At 43.1% G+C, this 18,825-nt stretch overlaps 1 protein-coding gene and 1 long non-coding RNA gene across 4 annotated transcripts in view; one reads left to right on the plus strand and one right to left on the minus strand.

The window, feature by feature from the left end:
• Positions 1-15,039, minus strand: part of vaspb (vasodilator stimulated phosphoprotein b) — a 37,138-nt gene extending 22,099 nt beyond the window's left edge. For 2 of the 3 annotated variants that reach the window (XM_085429738.1, XM_085429739.1), the window contains exon 1: positions 14,519-15,039. In XM_085429738.1, coding sequence (XP_085285864.1) covers positions 14,519-14,523 — 5 coding nt within the window. In that variant the 5' untranslated portion in view covers positions 14,524-15,039. The remainder of the gene's footprint in view (positions 1-14,518) is intronic. The other variant, XM_085429737.1, reaches the window with a different exon arrangement.
• A 1,685-nt stretch (positions 15,040-16,724) lies between these two features.
• On the plus strand, positions 16,725-18,292 carry LOC146693812 (uncharacterized). Its single transcript, XR_014923864.1, has 3 exons — positions 16,725-16,788; positions 17,170-17,603; positions 17,760-18,292. It is a non-coding gene; the product is annotated as an uncharacterized LOC146693812 (long non-coding RNA).
• The last annotated feature ends 533 nt before the right edge of the window (positions 18,293-18,825 follow it).

Consider the following 18,825-nt stretch of genomic DNA (forward strand, 5'->3'; position numbering starts at 1 on the left):
CAGACGTCGCCCGGATCAACAAGGTCCGCGTCAGGTGTTGAGGAACCAGGGCACCCTGACGAAAAGTGGGCTACTGGAACAAGAAGGCATCGGTGGGCAAGGGACGAAAACAGGGCGTTGTTGGAATGCTACTACGCAAGTAACCCCGGCGGAAGGGGCTACATGAATAGGATGAGGGACCTATGGATTCTTCGATACCCAACATCCACAATGAAAAATAGGATCATGGCCAAGCTTGAAACCTGGATCCCCCGTAGCCGGTTACCAAGATTACGTGAAGTACCCTCAGAAGGTCTGCTAGATGATGTTAATGCAGCACTACGGGCAATACCTACAACCACGATTACCGACACTAACAAGCTGATCTACAATACGGCAGCAGTGATCAGTGAGATGCTTGGCTACAAGTTGAACAGCCACAAGGGGCAGTACCCTCCATGGAGAAGGAGGCTAGAGGGCAAGATCAAAGTAGCACGGAGGGAGGTTAGCCAACTAACAGAGTTGCAGAAAGGTGCGACAAATAAGGTGCCTAAGAAATACAGCAAGCTGTCCATACCTGAGGCCTTGGAAACTGCCAAGCAAAGACTCACAGCCTTGGCCAGCCGCTTGAGGAGGTACACCAGAGAGATAGAAGGCAGGAGAATAAACCAGCTGTTCTCCACAGAACCAGCAAAGGTGTACTCTCAGTGGCAAGGGAACAATAAGAGAACAGCACCACCAAGGCTGGAGACGGAGCAATACTGGAAGAGCATATGGGAGAAGGATGCAACCCATAACGGCAATGCTCAGTGGCTAGTGGATCTGAGGGCAGACCACAGCGACCTCCCTGAACAGGGTCCAGTAACCATCACAGTGGCAGATATCCAAGAAAGGGTCTCCAGTATGAAGAGTTGGACAGCACCAGGGCCCGACATGGTTCACGCCTACTGGCTGAAGAAGCTGACTGCACTCCACGAGCGTCTGGCAGCACAAATGAACCAGCTGCTAGTTAACGAGAGACACCCGGAATGGCTAACTGAAGGCCGGACAGTCCTGATCCCCAAGGACCCCAAGAAGGGACCGGTCCCCTCCAACTACCGACCAATAACCTGCCTCAGTACTACATGGAAGCTCCTGTCAGGCATCATATCGGCTAAGATGAACAGGCACATGGGTCAATACATGAGCGGGACACAGAAAGGAATTGGCAAGAATACCAGAGGTGCAAAACACCAGCTACTGGTAGACAGAACAATCAGCCGAGACTGCAAGACCAGACTGACCAACCTGTGCACTGCCTGGATTGATTACAAGAAGGCCTATGACTCAATGCCCCACAGCTGGATACTGGAATGCCTAGAATTGTACAAGATCAATGGGACCCTAAGAGCCTTCATCAGGAACTCAATGGGGATGTGGCGTACAACACTAGAGGCCAACTCCAAGCCCATAGCACAAGTTACCATCAAGTGCGGGATCTACCAAGGAGATGCTCTGTCCCCACTGCTGTTCTGCATAGGCCTGAACCCCCTCAGTGAGATCATTAACAAGACTGGCTACGGATACCGACTACGGAACGGAGCAGTTGTCAGCCACCTCCTGTACATGGATGACATCAAGCTGTATGCCAAGAGTGAACGAGACATCGATTCACTGATCCACACTACCAGGCTATACAGCAATGACATTGGAATGTCGTTCGGACTGGAGAAGTGTAGTCGGATGGTAACAAAGAGAGGGAAGGTAGTCAGAACTGAGGGGATTGAACTACCAGAAGGCAACATTGCAGACATAGAGGACAGTTACAAGTACCTGGGGATCCCGCAGGCAAATGGGAACCATGAAGAGGCCGCTAGAAAGGCTGCAACCACCAAGTACCTGCAGAGGGTCAGGCAAGTCCTGAGGAGTCAGCTGAATGGTAAGAACAAGATCCGGGCCATCAACACATACGCCCTGCCCGTGATCAGGTACCCTGCTGGGGTAATAGGCTGGCCAAAGGAGGAGATAGAAGCCACTGACATAAAGACAAGAAAGCTCCTGACCATGCATGGAGGGTTTCACCCCAAGTCCAGCACCCTGAGGCTGTACGCTAAGCGGAAGGAAGGGGGCCGGGGACTGGTGAGTGTCAGCACCACAGTCCAGGATGAGACAAGGAACATCCAAGAATACATTGGGAAGATGGCCCCAACTGACCGAGTGCTCAGTGAATACCTCAGGCAGCAGAAACCCAAGAAAGAGGAGGGAGACGAGGAACCATCATGGAAGGACAGGCCCCTGCACGGTATGTACCACCGGCAGATAGAGGAGGTGGCTGATATCCAGAAATCCTACCAGTGGCTGGACAAAGCTGGACTGAAAGACAGCACAGAGGCACTAATCATGGCAGCACAAGAACAAGCGCTGAGTACAAGATCCATAGAGGCTGGGGTCTATCACACCAGGCAAGACCCCAGGTGCAGGCTGTGTAAAGATGCCCCAGAGACAATCCAGCACATAACAGCAGGGTGCAAGATGCTAGCAGGCAAGGCATACATGGAACGCCATAACCAAGTGGCCGGCATAGTGTACAGGAACATCTGTGCCGAGTATAACCTAGAAGTCCCGAGGTCAAAATGGGAGATGCCCCCAAGGGTGGTGGAGAATGACCGAGCTAAGATCCTGTGGGACTTCCAGATACAGACGGACAAAATGGTGGTGGCTAACCAACCGGACATAGTGGTGGTAGACAAACAGAAGAAGACGGCCGTAGTGATCGATGTAGCGGTTCCGAATGACAGCAATATCAGGAAGAAGGAACACGAGAAGCTGGAGAAATACCAAGGGCTCAGAGAAGAGCTCGAGAGGATGTGGAGGGTGAAGGTAACGGTGGTCCCCGTGGTAATCGGAGCACTAGGTGCGGTGACTCCCAAGCTAGGCGAGTGGCTCCAGCAGATCCCGGGAACAACATCGGAGATCTCTGTCCAGAAGAGCGCAGTCCTGGGAACAGCTAAGATACTGCGCAGGACCCTCAAGCTCCCAGGCCTCTGGTAGAGGACCCGAGCTTGAAGGATAAACCGCCCGCAGGGGCGTGCTGGGTGTTTTATATATATATATATATATATATATATATATATTAGGGGTGCAACGATATTCGTGTCGATATTGAACCGTTCGATACAGTGCTTTCGGTTCGGTACGCATATGTATCGAACAATACAACATTTGTAATTTATTTTATCAACTTTCCTTCTGACGATGCTGTTTGTGTTGAGCGCTCAGTGGATCGGCACTCGACAGTGCAGCCTAGGCGGAGTAGTCGAGTGCAGATTCACTGAGCGCAGGGCAAGCTGCACTCGACAGTGCAGCCTAGGCGGAGTAGTCGAGTGCAGATTCACTGAGTGCAGGGCAAGCTAGCGAGATAGAAGTTAAGCTCTCCTTGCAACATGGCAAATTGAACCTCCCCCATCCTCATTCAGATCTGGCGTTTGGAACTATTTTGGTTTTCATGTGACGTATGACCCTGAAGGTCAGCGAGTCATGGACTAAAGTAAAACAGTATGTTGGATGTGCCACGCAATGCTCAATTACATGGGTGGGAGCTAGTGGGTTAGTGCAGTTAGCTCGTTAACGTGTTGGCCGTCCAGCCCCACGCTCAGGACGATTCGCGGTAGCTTGTTAACGGAGATTTGCCGTGTTGTGGCGTTAACGTCATTTCAACGAGATTTACGCTGACAGCACTAGTGGGAACACAACGAATATGACTGCACATTTACTCCGACATCATCCTAGTGCAAAGACAAGTGGAAGCCGACAAAAAACAACAAGCACGCTACTAACTTTACCAGAGTCATTTAGACAGCCGTTAGCACGTGATTCTCCTTATGGGGACCTGATATGTTTAATATGCTGCTGAGAATATAGCCCAGAAGAAGCGGATAGTATAGCTTTTATTTTGGAAAGAGACATTTCTCTGTAATAAACTCTCTTTGCCAAAGATAAGTGATTCCTCAATCAGATACAGGGCTCGCAAAATTTTTTCCAGTCGGGCTACCAAAATCTATCTCTGCCCTGCCCATCGGGCTATCGCAGGAAGGAAAAATATATGTCAATGCTTTTGCATTCTTTCGGAAATGTAGCTGGGTAATTATGTCATTGGCGTCGGTGAGCCACTGTCAATATGTGACATATTTAAATCGCGTTTGAATTTGCGCTTGTTTTTTGCTTTCACCTTGCAATCGCGTGAACTGTGTATAGAGAGTGACAGCACTGATCTGTGAGTGATGATAATTTGTGCACCAATTCCTCTGACATCGTCTTATCAATGTTAGCTTACTATGCAAACATGACAAGTGAACTCTCCCACAGCTTAAACATGTGAGAGGTTGATCGCGCAGAGAATCGCTGAGCATTATGTGAGTGCGTGTGTAAAAGCAGCAGGATATATATTTTAGTTCTGCTGAGCCAAATAAGACAGGTCAGGGTGAAGAAGTGACAGCCAAAGAAAAGCTTACCACAAAACGGAAAAGTTATGACAAATCAGACTATAAGGCAAAAAGAAAGTGCAGCTTTATGGTTTCATGGACAAAAGAATTTCTGTGGCTGCAATATGACGAGCTAAATAACCAGGGCTGCACATAAGTGGTCCGCAGGTGCGCATTCGCCGTCAAAATAAAAAATGCGCACAAGATAAGAAGTTGCAACGCGTGTTTGCGTACATAAGATTTTCAGGAGGACAGACATTTGTTTAGAACTCTTAAAGATGTCGAAGAAGCTCCTTTAAGCAATTACTGTGATGTTCCTCCACCTCCAAAGAAATGTCAGAAGGAGTCCGAACCACAAAAGAAGCACGTATTCTCGGAAAAGTAGCTGCAGGAGGTGAGCTGGCTTCAAACAAATGATGAACACACAGAGATGTGGTGCGGAATTGCCGTGAAAATGTAATAAATGACAAATTAAAAAGGCATGAACATTTTTTTTTTGTATTGAAAAAATATCGAACCGAACCGTGAATTTTGTGTATCGTTGCACCCCTTATTTATATTATCTATCTATCTATCTATCTATCTATCTATCTATCTATCTATCTATATATATATATAAGTCATTACTAAATGAAGAGTGAAAGTTTCCCTTTCACACCAGAGCACCTGAATGCTTTACAAAGGGTAACGGTGGGAAAGTCATGGCCCAGATGGGCACACAGCTGCAGACAGAAGTGAGAAGAGGAACTGTTAATGGTGAAGGAGCACCGTGGGGAAACCCATCATGTGCCGGCACGTGAATGCTCCTTCTGCATCAAAGATTCTGAAACTGGGCAACTTGTATTGTTTCTTTAAAGTCACTCAATTACAAAACTGGGATTTAAAAAGACTATTACTCTCATATTAACTTCCTCTTGTTTTGGACTCTAGACTAACTTTGCATGATTCTCTTGTGTTTTGAGCCAGCTTACTTCTGATTGGCCACATCTTGCAAACAAAATGTAAGCCTGTACAGATGTGCCTGAGATGTCCAAATTAAGGACATTTGCTTGCGTTATCATATATTGAGGAAGCACTAGAAGACACACACACACACAAAAACACTTTCAAGCAATCTGAAGTCTGAGCTTTTGGCTTACACACAACGACTTGACCCCCGATGCCAACTCGGACACTGCGAGCCCACACAAAAGCCCATTGATGCTCAGCCTTATCCATTTGAGCGTACACTGACCTCACGTCACTCGTGGCCCATATATACGGCTGCCAGCGACGTTCAGCTGGACGCACATGACTCTGAAGCAAACCTCTGAGTTAATGTGATACATCCTGTGAGAAGTGCTTAGGGACTCTCCCAAACCTACAAGATAAGCTTTCAAACTTTCTGCCGTGAGATAGACACAGCTGCGCCATAAATGTTAATATGTAGCTCGATGTTCACAGTCCGAGTACTTCCCTCCGGTGTGGCTTCTTCAGCTTATCGGGTGGACGAGGAACACAAACGAAAACGAGAGGCCATTTCTGAGGATTAGAGTGATGATCTTTGCGTTTGTAAGACACAGGAAGGAATTTTGGGGGATGAACAACGATTATTTGACATGTTTGTAAAAACGCAGAGTAAAGCAGAACAAACTTAATATAGCACTACGCTTTTAAAGGAAGGAATCGGCTACATTTCGAAGTCCTGCTATTACCATCAGTCTCCTTTAAAACGATTAAAAGACTCATTTTCCCATTTGTTTATGATAATGCGTTTATAGGGAACAATTAAAGCAATCTACTGCTCTTCTTGCTTCACTGTTTTTTTACCCTTTTACGTCTGGTTCTTCACACACAAGTCCTAGCATGCTGCTGAAGGTACAGACAGACACACATACATGCTGCAGGCTACTGCTTTCCGCCTCCATGAATCAGCAACACAGAAACATCTAGAATCAAACTATTCTTAAACTATTCTTCGTCTGAATGGAGTCAAACGCCTGAGCATTCTTTGCCTGCTGACTCATCTTTTGCTGAGCATCCACTCTCGGGCGCTGTGGAAAAACTTCTTTGGCCAAAAACGTTCACTTTGTTGTCCAATGACGTCAAGAGTGGATACGAATCCCCGCTGATTCAGAGGTGGCGCGGCCTGCACGTGTGGTGCGTTTGTGTGCGCTGTGGGGGACAGGACTGGCACACTTTTAATGCCCATATTTGGAACCATCTCACCTCTGTCCTCCTCTCTGAGCTCAATTCCTTTTACAGGTTGGAGCATATCCTCCTCGACTCAGGCCAAGAAGGAGGCACGGCTCGCTCTCTGAAGGAGAACAATCCCCTGCTGATCCAAACTCTTTACTCAGCCGCCCTGACTTGTAATGCTCCTTTCCTCTGAAATTAAGAGGAGATGTCTCTTTTTGTCAACTTTGGGCAAAAAGGAAGGAGGCAACACCTAAGTCACACTTCCTGCTTCTCAATGGCATTCCGTCCATAGCTTTTGACCTTATGTTACTTGCCAGAAATGCTTACTTGGATTATCCTCACTTTGGACAAGCCAAGCTTTTTTCTTTTCGGTTGTTTTCAATTGCTTTGCCTCTGCAAAGTGTTCAGGGCAACAAACAGAATGTTTATTGCCCTGAACACCAGGCAATAAACATTTTTAACACGTGACCCTTTAACTAAAGGAAAGTCTTTTTAGACACGCAAAGCTCAAACTTTTACAATTCAGGACTCAACACACTGAAGAGATACAGAAAGGGAAATACTCAGTTTCACAGTGCAACCAGAACAGCAAGCACAACAAAAAAAATACAAACTGTCTCATTAGACTAGATTATGCACATCACGGTCATGTGCAAAAAGATGTTCGATGCAGAAAGCAGCTCAGTCCTCAACAGAAAAAGTGAAACATGAGTTGACTTTAAGTAAACCTTCTGTTACAAAGCTTCAGACAAACCCAGGTCAAACTCTCCAGTGTTAATGTATAAATGATGCCTACTAATTATATAACCCAGTGCTTAACAGATGCATGTAACTGGCTCTCCTCTGAGGCTGTTCTTTCCAATACAACTGTCAATCGGCAATCGCCATCATTCCTGATAAGTGAACTTATGATCTGAGGACCTCAGATGGGAACGTTAAAAATGGCTGACAACATAAAGCTGTTTTATACCAAGTGTTGTCCATTATGCTCCATTAAGCTGTGGACCCTCTGATGAACCCACTGCATCTTTATGCCCATTAGCACTGCTGACCATACAATATACCGCTGCAGCCTTTCTGCCCAAAGTGATCTATGGTTTTACTCCAGTGTTAGCGGCAGGCTCTCCATCAGCTCGTATGATGTCACTAGACCGGGCCGCTGCAGAGGAGACCGGAGGCTGTGTCGAGTCTTTAGCTTCATTCAGTCACTGTGCAACAGCTACTGTGCACATACTGTGTTATAGCACGTGTTTTAGTTTAGAGTTTCTTCTCTGGAAATATTTAATTTGCGACAAATAAAAAGCAGGGCAGTGAAATCAGCTGGACTGCAGTTGTTGTTCTGCTCTGTAGTTTAGAGAAGTGGAACAAGTCCTCCAACCGGCCGTGGTCAGAGTGATCCTCCATTCCAAGGTCTAATTTCCACTTTTTTGAGTTCCTAAAACAAGGAACTTTTCAATTTTCTTTTTCCTGAAAATTAACCAAAGGGAATAATCCTAACAATTGTTTCCTGTCATGGAGAGTTACGTGAACAGATTTAGGAAACAGAATGAAAGTATCAAAGCAGTAGAGGTATATACTGATAAAAGCTAAAATCTGCAGTTAGAAATGGCACAGATCCAAATGCACAGGAAGTTTGTTATCACAATTCTGACCTCATTCTTGACACAGTTAAGCTAAGGATATTATTTACATACATGTGAAATCTAATCCTGCTGCCCTGGAAGAGAAACTTCTCCCCAGGATCATAACAGCTCAAAATGCTTTGAGAAGTCTTATCTTAAACAAGGTCGTAGATGGAGACCCAACACCTTAGTGTTTACAGTCTCCGGCCTATGGAGAGGAAAAACGCTGCGGGTGGGCAAACAGCGTTTTCTGATCACTGGCTAACTGACAGCTGCAGGTCTATATTAGTTATAGCGAAACACCGTAAAACTTACAAAACACCAATACCGGCTGACACAACGCCTAATGTTTACTTGGTCTAAAAAAAAAAAAAATTCCTACTTCCTGTTTACCTTAAACAAAGCAATAGCTTTATCAGTAAGACCTGAGTGGCTTGGCCAACAACCATGCCACTGTTATTAATGAGAGTACGTCTCTCCATACTGGATTGAACGGTCAGGTGAATGTCAAAGCCACAAGAAAAAATTCTGAGCATTTTTATTCAAAAAGACTGATAAAAATAAAAGATTTATCCACTTCAAACAAATTTACAAGAATGCTATGTTTATGTTTATTTACCTCCAGACTACCCATCACTGAGGCAGTAATACAGATTTCTTCAAAGACGAACGTCCACTTAGTAGTGGCAATTATTAACTCGCATTTCCCTCGTCATCGTTATGTAAACAGGCACAATAATGTCGCAAAACACACATGCAATCACCCATTTCCTTCTTCTAGTTGAGCATACACTTCTCAACAGTTGGCATCTACAGCCAATACACACAGCTCAAATTATCATCACAAAGCACACAACATTAGGACAAATTTGAGATTTTCCTCATTGTTAACATTTTACCGTGTTGACCGCTGACTTTGTGTCTCACACACATTTCTGCGTTCCTCAAAGTGAAATTACCGTTTATCTCAAAACGAGTCCTGTGGCTTTGAATACCAGCGCTTTCACTCTCAGTCTTTTTTTATTTTAAACAAGTCAGTGAACCTCATCAACTAAAGTTAAAGCATAACCTCAAGGTATTACTCATTGTAGTACCAGCGCTGTGTAGAAGCAGGAGACACAGGCAAAAGGAAAGAAAGATGCTAAACAGAAGAAAGAGGATGTGCAAAACAAGCCATGTTTATGCTTAATAAACCAACTTATTGGTGAAATTTTATCACAGGGATCACAGAGTTATTAAATAATTCAACTTCCCTCCACGTCAATGGTTGCCTAATATTAGCAATCAGTAACACAGTCCCTAATCATGTGACCAACCGCTAAACTCTGAGTAAACCAACAAATCCACATAAAACCTTAACAAACACACAGATAACGTCCAGATACACGACTCCTACAAACGACACAGACTAATGAGATATGCTTGTATAACTGGTTATCAACCTATCCCACATTCTTAGACTTATACGTATATTTTTGTATATATCAAAAGTTGATACACAGCTCAGCCTCATTAGGGTTTCTGTTTGCTGTCTTTAGTCTCAGGTTTTATGACACAAAGTTCACTGAAAAACTATTTCATAACGGTGAAAAATCACCAGCAATGGTTAACTTACAGATAAGTGATCATAGAGTTTAAAAATTAAAAAAAAACAAACAATAACCTAGAGGCACAATTATAGACAAGCAATATGAACTACTACCTAGGAAACTGGATCTGTCACCAAGTATACAATAGAGGATATTGTATGTTGGGCAACTCTTGCAGCAAAGTGCCTAATCCAAGAGGCTGGCCGGCATAATGGCCTATTTATGAGTACGAGAGGTGGCAGGAGGGGTAAATTGGTTCAGGGTGGGGGTGAGCTGTGATTGGATGTTTCGGGAAACAAAATGCGACTAGACGGGGCCGTTTTAATAATGGAGGGAGCTCAGCGACGAAGCACGCAAGCTTTGTGATCATTTCGACACACCGTCACCCCGACCGTACGGCAACACACCGACGAATCTTTCAACGCGCAGATCAACGCGCGAGCCTTTATGACGTGTGAATTGAAGACATTATTCTTAATCTATTACAGATAACCATTCCCACAAGCACATCCCAATTACTTCTGGGCAGAGGGTTGAGTGAGGATACATGGAGGTCTACGGGTGGAAAAAACTAATTTCGTTAATGTTCACATTAAGAAAGTGTAATCAGGTTTTTTTTTTTGGAAGGAGGAAGTATTTGGGCACAGTTTGCAAAAGAAAGCGAATCGCAATTTTCCTGTCAGCTAACAAAAATAAATAAATAAATAAAAATGCAGACTGATCCTTTACCTCACACTTATAATTGTGTGCAGCAAAGACTCCACATGGCTTAAAAGTAAACTGCCACTGTTATAAGCCTTGAAAAGAAAAATCCAACTGCGCAAAGGAATTAGGAGAACAAGTGAAGACATGAAAAGAGAAAAAAAAAAGAAAACTATTTAGCATCCCTACATGAACATTACACAACACCATGGCAATAACGTCGCAACCCCAGAGTTTCATCATGATATCCTTACATGGCCGTATGCAATCGTGTTGCTAAATGCCTAAATAACAGCCACTCTTAGTACACGAGGGTCAAGAGGTTGAACATTTAATTGTGGCAGATGATACAACAGCAAAACTACATAAATCACGGTTAGAGCTGCATTCCTTCCAAGTAAGTGCCAGAACAAGGAAAAGAAAATTTCTCGAGACACAGAAGAAGGGCTGGCGGAGGGAGGCCAGTTCACTGCTTTTAAGGCTGATCAATAATAAGCTTGTGCAAGAGCACAGAGACACATTGAGCTTGGCATCACTTTCACACATGCACCGTTTCTAAAAAGGGCACAGGAAACCCATTAGACTGTAAACATTATGTTAAGCAGACACATTACACCTGTCTGCGTTTATGATCGCTCCTTGTGTGTTACTTCTTGAGCCTGAGGCAGCTACACTGCCAGTCTCACATGGGACAAAGTTTTTTTAGCTAAAGATTCAGTCAGTGAGTCACAGCGAGAGACGGGAGTCACCTCTCCGATAATAACGTGAATCATCATGCAGATAGATGCACTTTCTGAGTAACCTAAGACAGTTTCAAGTGCGGGCAATCAGTACAGCGATTGTTCACTGTGTGCAGATACAAAAAAAAAACAAAAAAAAAAAACATAAGGAAACACTGAATATAGCGACATAAACTTGAAGAAATTTGCATTCACACCAACAGATCAACCCTTAAAGTCAGTTCAGTGGAGCTCAGAGGAGGAAAAGGCCCATTTCCACTGATGTAAAAATTAAAAACCAGTGCAACCAGTCACACCTTTTCCACTGGAAACACATAACTATGTTTTTGTAACATCTACATCAAGGACTTGTCTTCTTGGAAAGGTTCTTGCCAATCAAAACAGGCAACTTGTATCATGTTGAGTGACATCAGCAACCCTACATTTAATCTAAAAAGCACAACATAGTAGCCACTGTGCCAAAATGTGTCACACTGCAAAACGCCTGGCGCCGTCTTCACGAAAACCTCTGTAACTTTGCTCAGTTTCATTTCAGCAGCATCAGTCTTTGCACTGATAATATCCATATGTTGATTCATGGATCTCTGGAGTTAATTATCTACCTCAGCATGTTTTCAAAGGGGTTATATGCTATAAAATACAACAACAACAAAATAAAGCAAGGAAAAAAATCGAATTTATTTATGTTCCATCCTCATTTACTTTGCCAAAGTAGCATCATCTATAATAGTTACACCTCAGATAAAAGCCTCACAAGTGTTAGCTTTACTTTACTTCTCACTTTGAGAAAGGAACCTCAGTAAAACCCTCAGGGTTTTAGAGGTCAGGACATTTTAAGGCCATTTTATTTAAAGACCAACTGCTGCTTCACATTGACATGCTAAAAAAGCAACGGCAAAGCTACCAGTAAACATCTAGAGCCATACAACACCGTATTCTTTTGTTTGTGCTGTAGAAGTGGCGTCATGAAAGCGTGCTTTGACTGCAACGGGTTTATAACTGAATCTCAACTGGAGTGCAGACATTAGGCAAACTTAAAGCTCAGGGGCCAGAATCGGCCCCACTAAAGACTCAAATCTGGCCCACTGGAAATGTGAAGGAGCGCGTATGTTTTGAACTTAACTGTGTTTTCATAGGTTTTACAGCTTTTCCTATCTATTAAAGACTGTCCACACCCACTACCATGCATACTACCGCAAAATAATTACCTAAGCGATAAGCAAACAAATACCAGGAAAGTTCCTATTATTGAGATTCCACAGTAAAAGCAAATTATATTTGATCCTTACAGCAGAGTCTGTGCATTATAACCGGTCTTAAATTTCACACATTTATCATGTAGTTTCACTGGTCAAGCCCATATAAGATCAAACTGGGCTGTATGTGGCCCACAATGACTTTACCATCCCTGGTCTAACGGGAAACGGTGCTAATGTTTCATGAGAAGAACAGCAGGGCGTTTCTACGGGTTGCACATTTAAAGGCAGCCCCAAGTTGGGATGCTTTACTTAACCAACTGGGTCAGTTCCTGAACTTTTGACCAACGGGGTGCACTTCTGTGTCAACATTTACATTCCACAGGGATAAGTGACAATGAACATGAGTGGGGCTGCATACCAGCCTTTATCTATTATACAAGGTGACGCGAACTGTTTGGGCCACAATGGAGGGCTAGCCAAAGCATGATCGTTTAGAGTTAGACAACTGCATTCATTAAGCCACATGCAACCTTCCAACTTCTCTGAGGGGCAAGACACAACCTGCACATGGGCAAAAAAATGCTCTTTGCTTACACACTGTGTGTGTGTTTTTAACTGTGTCTTTGCTGACCTAGTTTTTGGATAGTGAAGTACTTTTTTTTAAAGTCTGGCTGGAGTTATTGATAATAAAGCAGCGTAATTATCTTATGAGGGGTAATATTGTATTACACATAGAAAGTAGCAAGGTAGGTATATGCTGGTTGATTTGCAAGTTCTAGTTTGTAATGCTTTGTTGGCCGAATGTCATTACATCGAGTAAGTAAACACAGTAATCTTTGCTTATTGTTGCTGTTACCTTAAATAATGGCCTTATTAGAAGGGTATGTTTTATGCATAACCTGTGGCAGGATCTCGGGCAGCTCGGTCACCTCCCGTTCCTGCTGTAATCAAAGTCAGCATGCAGAAATATGTGCACAACAAATACAAAACCCGGACCAACCCATGCGCCTGAGCTGAAAGATATTGTTACAGAAAGGGCAGCGCAATAGGTTTGAGATAAAAAAAGAAAAGAAAAGAAAAACTAGTCACTCAGGTTATCAGCCTGCACCACCACACATATTTAACTCTAAACTCCTTGGCTTTCTAAGTACCAAAGGTGTTCGTTGACATAAGGGCTCCATAACCGTTTAAAATGTGAAAGAGTTGGAGAGGAAGAAGGGGGTATACAAAAAAAATAAATAAATAAGTGAGCCCAGAGAAGCTCCAGCCAGGCAGGAGTGGTGGCTTCAAAGCGTGTAATTGCCAACTGCACAGGCTGTAACAGGACGGTGGAATTTGTGGACATGAGCTTTCCATTTTGTTCCTGCTGCAAATATCTCTTCAACTGCCAGAGGGGGGGAAAAACTGTCCACCAAGAATTAGTGTAATGCATGTCTGTGGACTGCATGACATGAAATAAACAACAAGGTGACCAGGGTGGTTATTGTGCAGCTGGAAGAGCACAAACACACCTTGCTGTTGCTGTCTGCGAGCAATCCCTTTTCATGCTCTAAATATTAAGCTGATCTCTGATCTTCGGTTACACTGCGGAGGTTTTATTGTTCTGGGGATTTTAATTACTCAAACGACACTGCCAGAGGAAATCTTACGGTAGCTAAACAAATGGTCACTAATGAGTGTCTCAAAAAGCTGATACAAAAAGTATCTTCTTGTCATCCGACCTGCTAAGTTAACTCTCAGCCAGTATTTCTTGAAAGCACTTGAACAGGTGGGACCGGACACTCAGCATTACGGCAATTCTGCTACACAGTATCATGTGTGGTTGAAAGGACACCAAAACAACTAAACGCAAGAGTTGCTTCTGAATGAGAAATAGAAGTGAACGCGTTGGGAACACCTGCTGTAGCGATTAAGCGAGCGGACAAGCACCGTGGAGCAGGCTCTACCACGTCAGAATAAAGGTCGTCTACTTGGAAAAGTATTAGCCGAAACACAAAATGTAGCCTGGAAACACAATGAAGATGAAGGGATTTGAGCCGCTTTACCCACCTCATTGTTCGGCCAGAGTGGAGATCCTCTCCTCGCAGGCAACTTTGGCTGACTTCAGGGGTGAAGCCCGGCTTGAAGAGTCAAACCAGCCGAATAAAAATAATATATATATATATATATTTTAAAAACTTAGGAAAAAAAGAGGGGAAGAAAACCGCATCGACACCCGCGAATGGGGTAGCCACAAGCGGGATAAAAGAAGCACACCTCGACGATTTCCTGGTTGTGTGTGTTGAGCGGGAGGGGAGGAGGAGGAGAAGGAGACGAAGGAGGGGGGATACAGTAGTGAAGCGGGCTTGTCAACTCCAATCACTATCCCACAGTGGTTTCTACCATTTAAAGAGGTGAAACGAGAACCGGCGCGACTATGCTAAAAACTGAACGTCTCCTCTCACACTTTCAGCTGCTTTAGCGCTCTGCTTCTGGACACCGAAGCCGTACGCAGGCGCCAGGCTTTTCTCGTTCCCTCGGTCTCTCGGTAGGACTGTGTAAATTCATTGGAGTGTGGCCCAACCCGCCGGCTTCAAAGTAGGCTGCAATCCCATGGTGCGTTCAAGTCCTCTCCGTATAATTCACATTTAGGAGGATGGGTTTTTCCCTGGCTTTTAATGGCTTTTATTCTTGTTTCTGCGACCTAAAAAAACAACTCTCTCTCTCTCTCTCTCTCTCTCTCTCTCTCTCCCCCTATATATATAAGATTTTGAGCTATTGTATCAAAACTTGGGGTTATTATTATCTTCACAAGTTTTGACTTATTTGTGAACAACTTGAAATTTTGAAATTCAAAATTGTGACTCGAAAGTTCAAGTTATTATCTCAAAATTTGGGGGTTTTAGCTCAACATATCACAATACATGTGTCAAGTTACTCATGTTCTCAGACTTGACTTGTTGAGAAGCCTAACTTGAATTTTCTACTTATTCATTCAAATTTTCGATGTAAATAAGTAAAAATTGTTAGTTTCATCTCAAAATTTGCAGTTAACATCACATCATTTCAAATTACATATGTGGAATTTTCAAATTACTGACTATATATCTCAAAATTTGAGTTATTTACTCACTCAAAAGATAGAGATTGAAATGTAAAAAAATATTATAAGAAAAGTAACAAATACATAAAGTCAGAAATTGTTCAGAAATACATGTTCAAGGTGGAACTGTTTGACAAGCATTGTTTTACACAAGCTTTACCTCCATGAGCAGTATCAGCATGCTAGTCTTTACTGCTACTACTTTTTGCTACTTGTGTTTTTCTGACAATATTTAAGTAAAATTATTTGCAGTGTTTACCTGTTTAGCATTCTTTCATAATGACACCAAACATTTCCTTTAACATGATGGGCTTCACTGTGTCTTTTAGCATACCTGCAACTTACACCACAGAAAGGGTAAGGGTGAGTATGTTTACATAAGAACTTGAGGAACGACTGCATGCATTTTACTCCACAAGTAGTTCTTCCTCTTCTTGTTGTCTTGTATTCCCAGAAAGCCATAAAGACATAAAAATTGCTCAGGAATGAAAAATCTAAAGAAAAACAAGAGCTACTTGAGCCCACTCCCTTTAGCTCGTGATGTCCATAATCAGAGATTTGATCTTATCTGGTCTTAACTAATTATAAATACTTTTTCATAAATGGCAATTGTTTTATGGTTCATGCAGGAACCATAACAGCACCATAGTTGAACTAAATAGACAGGTATACATTACACAGTGCATTTTTTTCTCTATTTGAATACTCACATGTTTCTTACTACAAAAACATATTTATTTTTTATGTTTAAGCACCTTTAACCTGACATTCACACTTCGAGAGATGCATTAGCATTAGATTACTGGACTACACGCTCTATCTCTTGAGCCCCAGCTGGGTCTTGCAGAAATTATTCGATGTAATTTTATTTTCCAATACCACATAAAGGCAGCATCATGTCCAAGCTCTCCACCTCAGCCTATTGGCTGTCTGGCTTCAGAGTTCAAATAGCTACTGTGGCTTTGGGGTCTCTCTGTGGTATCTCATATGTAATTCTTTTGGAATTTAAAAAAGTAATCAAAGCAAAAATAAATATTCCAAGCTGAATCACTTAACCTTTTAAAAGCTCTTACGTTATGTTGTCAGAAAATACAATGAATGGAAAAAATGTCTGTCTGACGGCTCACGTGGCCCAGTTTTCAGCACTGAGATATTACACAGCGTTAAAGCACTTCTACTTCCTGATGGAAACAGAAGTGGAAGAGAGGATGTGAAAGGAATGCATTACGCCAGCATGGTATGTATAAACATCCAGAAAGTCAATATGCCTTTAGTCTCACTATGCACGCACACTCGCGCACACACTCAGGCATACCAGCTGACTGCTCTGAGCAACTTTTTGGTATGATTTCTTTCTTGGCCACATGCCCTCTGTTAACCGTGCTCTCTGAAGCTCAAACAGCGCCCTGCGTCTTGTGGAATTTTACAAATATTAACAGTTCCCGTGCAAGTTCCTGCTTCAACATGTGTGAAAGTGTTTGTGTGATTTGCAGTTTCTCAGACTCAAAAAGCTGCTTGTGTTCCCAGAACGTAGCCCATAAAGAATCAGAAGCAGTCACTCTGTAATTCTAGGGTTTCTCCTTTGCTCCTCCTCTTTACCACAGCTTTATTTCCACAGCTTGACGTCAGTCGGTCAACATAACCCACAGATGGCAGTCTGACAGAAAACCTGCTGGACAGCAGCAAAGACGCCTCCCCAAGGCTTGGAGCAAAGGGGCAACAATAGGTGTTCAGAGCTGGAGAAAGCATAAGAAGAAAAGGGTCACGGGCTACTGAAAAAACACAGAGCAGAAGACAAAAGAGGGTGTGCATGGTGAACCTGGCTGTATTTCACTTATCTCACTGTCTCTGGGTTTGGAGTGAGGTTATTATGTAAACAGACTGCACTTCTACTACATCTTACATCAGAGATCCAGCACTTGGTAAAGCATACAGTCCCGAGGCAGCGTCTGAAAGCCTCAGCCTCCCCACTTGGTTGAATAGAAGACAAACAAAGAGAATTACACAACTGAACTTCGAGCAAGGAAACAAAGTGGTAGCCTGGATCTTGAGGTAGGCAACAGTTATCCTAACAGGGATTAAGATTAACAGTACGGACCATAGGGGATGACCCACTGTTTGAATGGATTATAAAGAAAATTCAGTGGTACAGAGAGCAAGTGTTGCTGTTGAAGTGTCTTAAAATCTCCTTCCATTGCTCTCTGACAGGGAATGTGACTGGAGGAGGGTGAAATCTGCAAATGGGAGTGAGACACAAGTGTTCACTAAGAGGTCTGGGCTGGAGGCCAGCTAAGCAAAGGGCAGCAGAAGGATTTTAAAGAGAGTCCAAATGGCATGTCCTGAAATGTAGGCCCTGTACTCCTCACAGGGCAAAGTGGGAGGCATTATACAATGGTAATGAATGCCAGACTACAATCTTTAAAGCGAAGGACACAAAATGAAACCGTTCTTAATTTGGAACTTGTTTTGCAATCTTAAAAACAGAGCATTGTGAAACTTGCAATTGAAGTTCAAGAGGACCGTGACAACAAATACTGAAGATCAAAATGAAAGAGTCAAAACAAAAAGGATTCCTGGCTTGTATCCATGTGTTATTTGTACCACACATGAATGTGTCAGTCTTGAGGGTACAGTGTAAGTGAAAGGGAACTTAAGACAATCCAAACAAGGCCTCTGTGTGTTATCTCTGCAACCCACTAGATGGCAATACAAGCCTAACAAATTACATCCAGGTAAAGCTGTTTGGCCTATCTGTATTAATCTCACAGTCAGTGTGCTGGAAAAACTAGACTGTCAACGTGGGGCCCCTGTATTTTTTTCACATTGTGCAATCAGTGTGAAGCTAGTCTTCCCTCTCCAGAGTTTAACTTGGACAATTCTTCCTTTAAAGGAATCTCAAAAAGTCTAAGAACTCAAAGACAGCAGGGATGAATGACATCTGCATCTACAGATGGTGTCACATCCATTAAATGCCCTGAGACAAGTGTGTTGAAGAATTACAAGACTATAAAGAGTTAGGTATTCTTTAATGTAGTCAAATAAACAGTTAAATAAACAACAATAACATCCAGCTAACATCTATTACAGGGCTGGCATGGAGAGGCAGACCACTCACATTCATACTTCTAGGCAATATAAAGTCACCAGCTAAATAACATGTCTTTGGCCTGTGGAAGGAAGCTGAAGCAGCTGGCCAGTTTGGTGAATTCAAACCCATCTGTGAGGGGACATGGATAATCACCACTGTGAACCCTGGAAGAAATAACATATCCAC

This window comes from Copadichromis virginalis, linkage group LG14, assembly GCF_057382275.1.
Source record: "Copadichromis virginalis isolate Kocher_CV1m ecotype Utaka linkage group LG14, C_Virginalis_male_GT1.1, whole genome shotgun sequence".
Lineage (NCBI taxonomy): Eukaryota > Metazoa > Chordata > Actinopteri > Cichliformes > Cichlidae > Copadichromis > Copadichromis virginalis.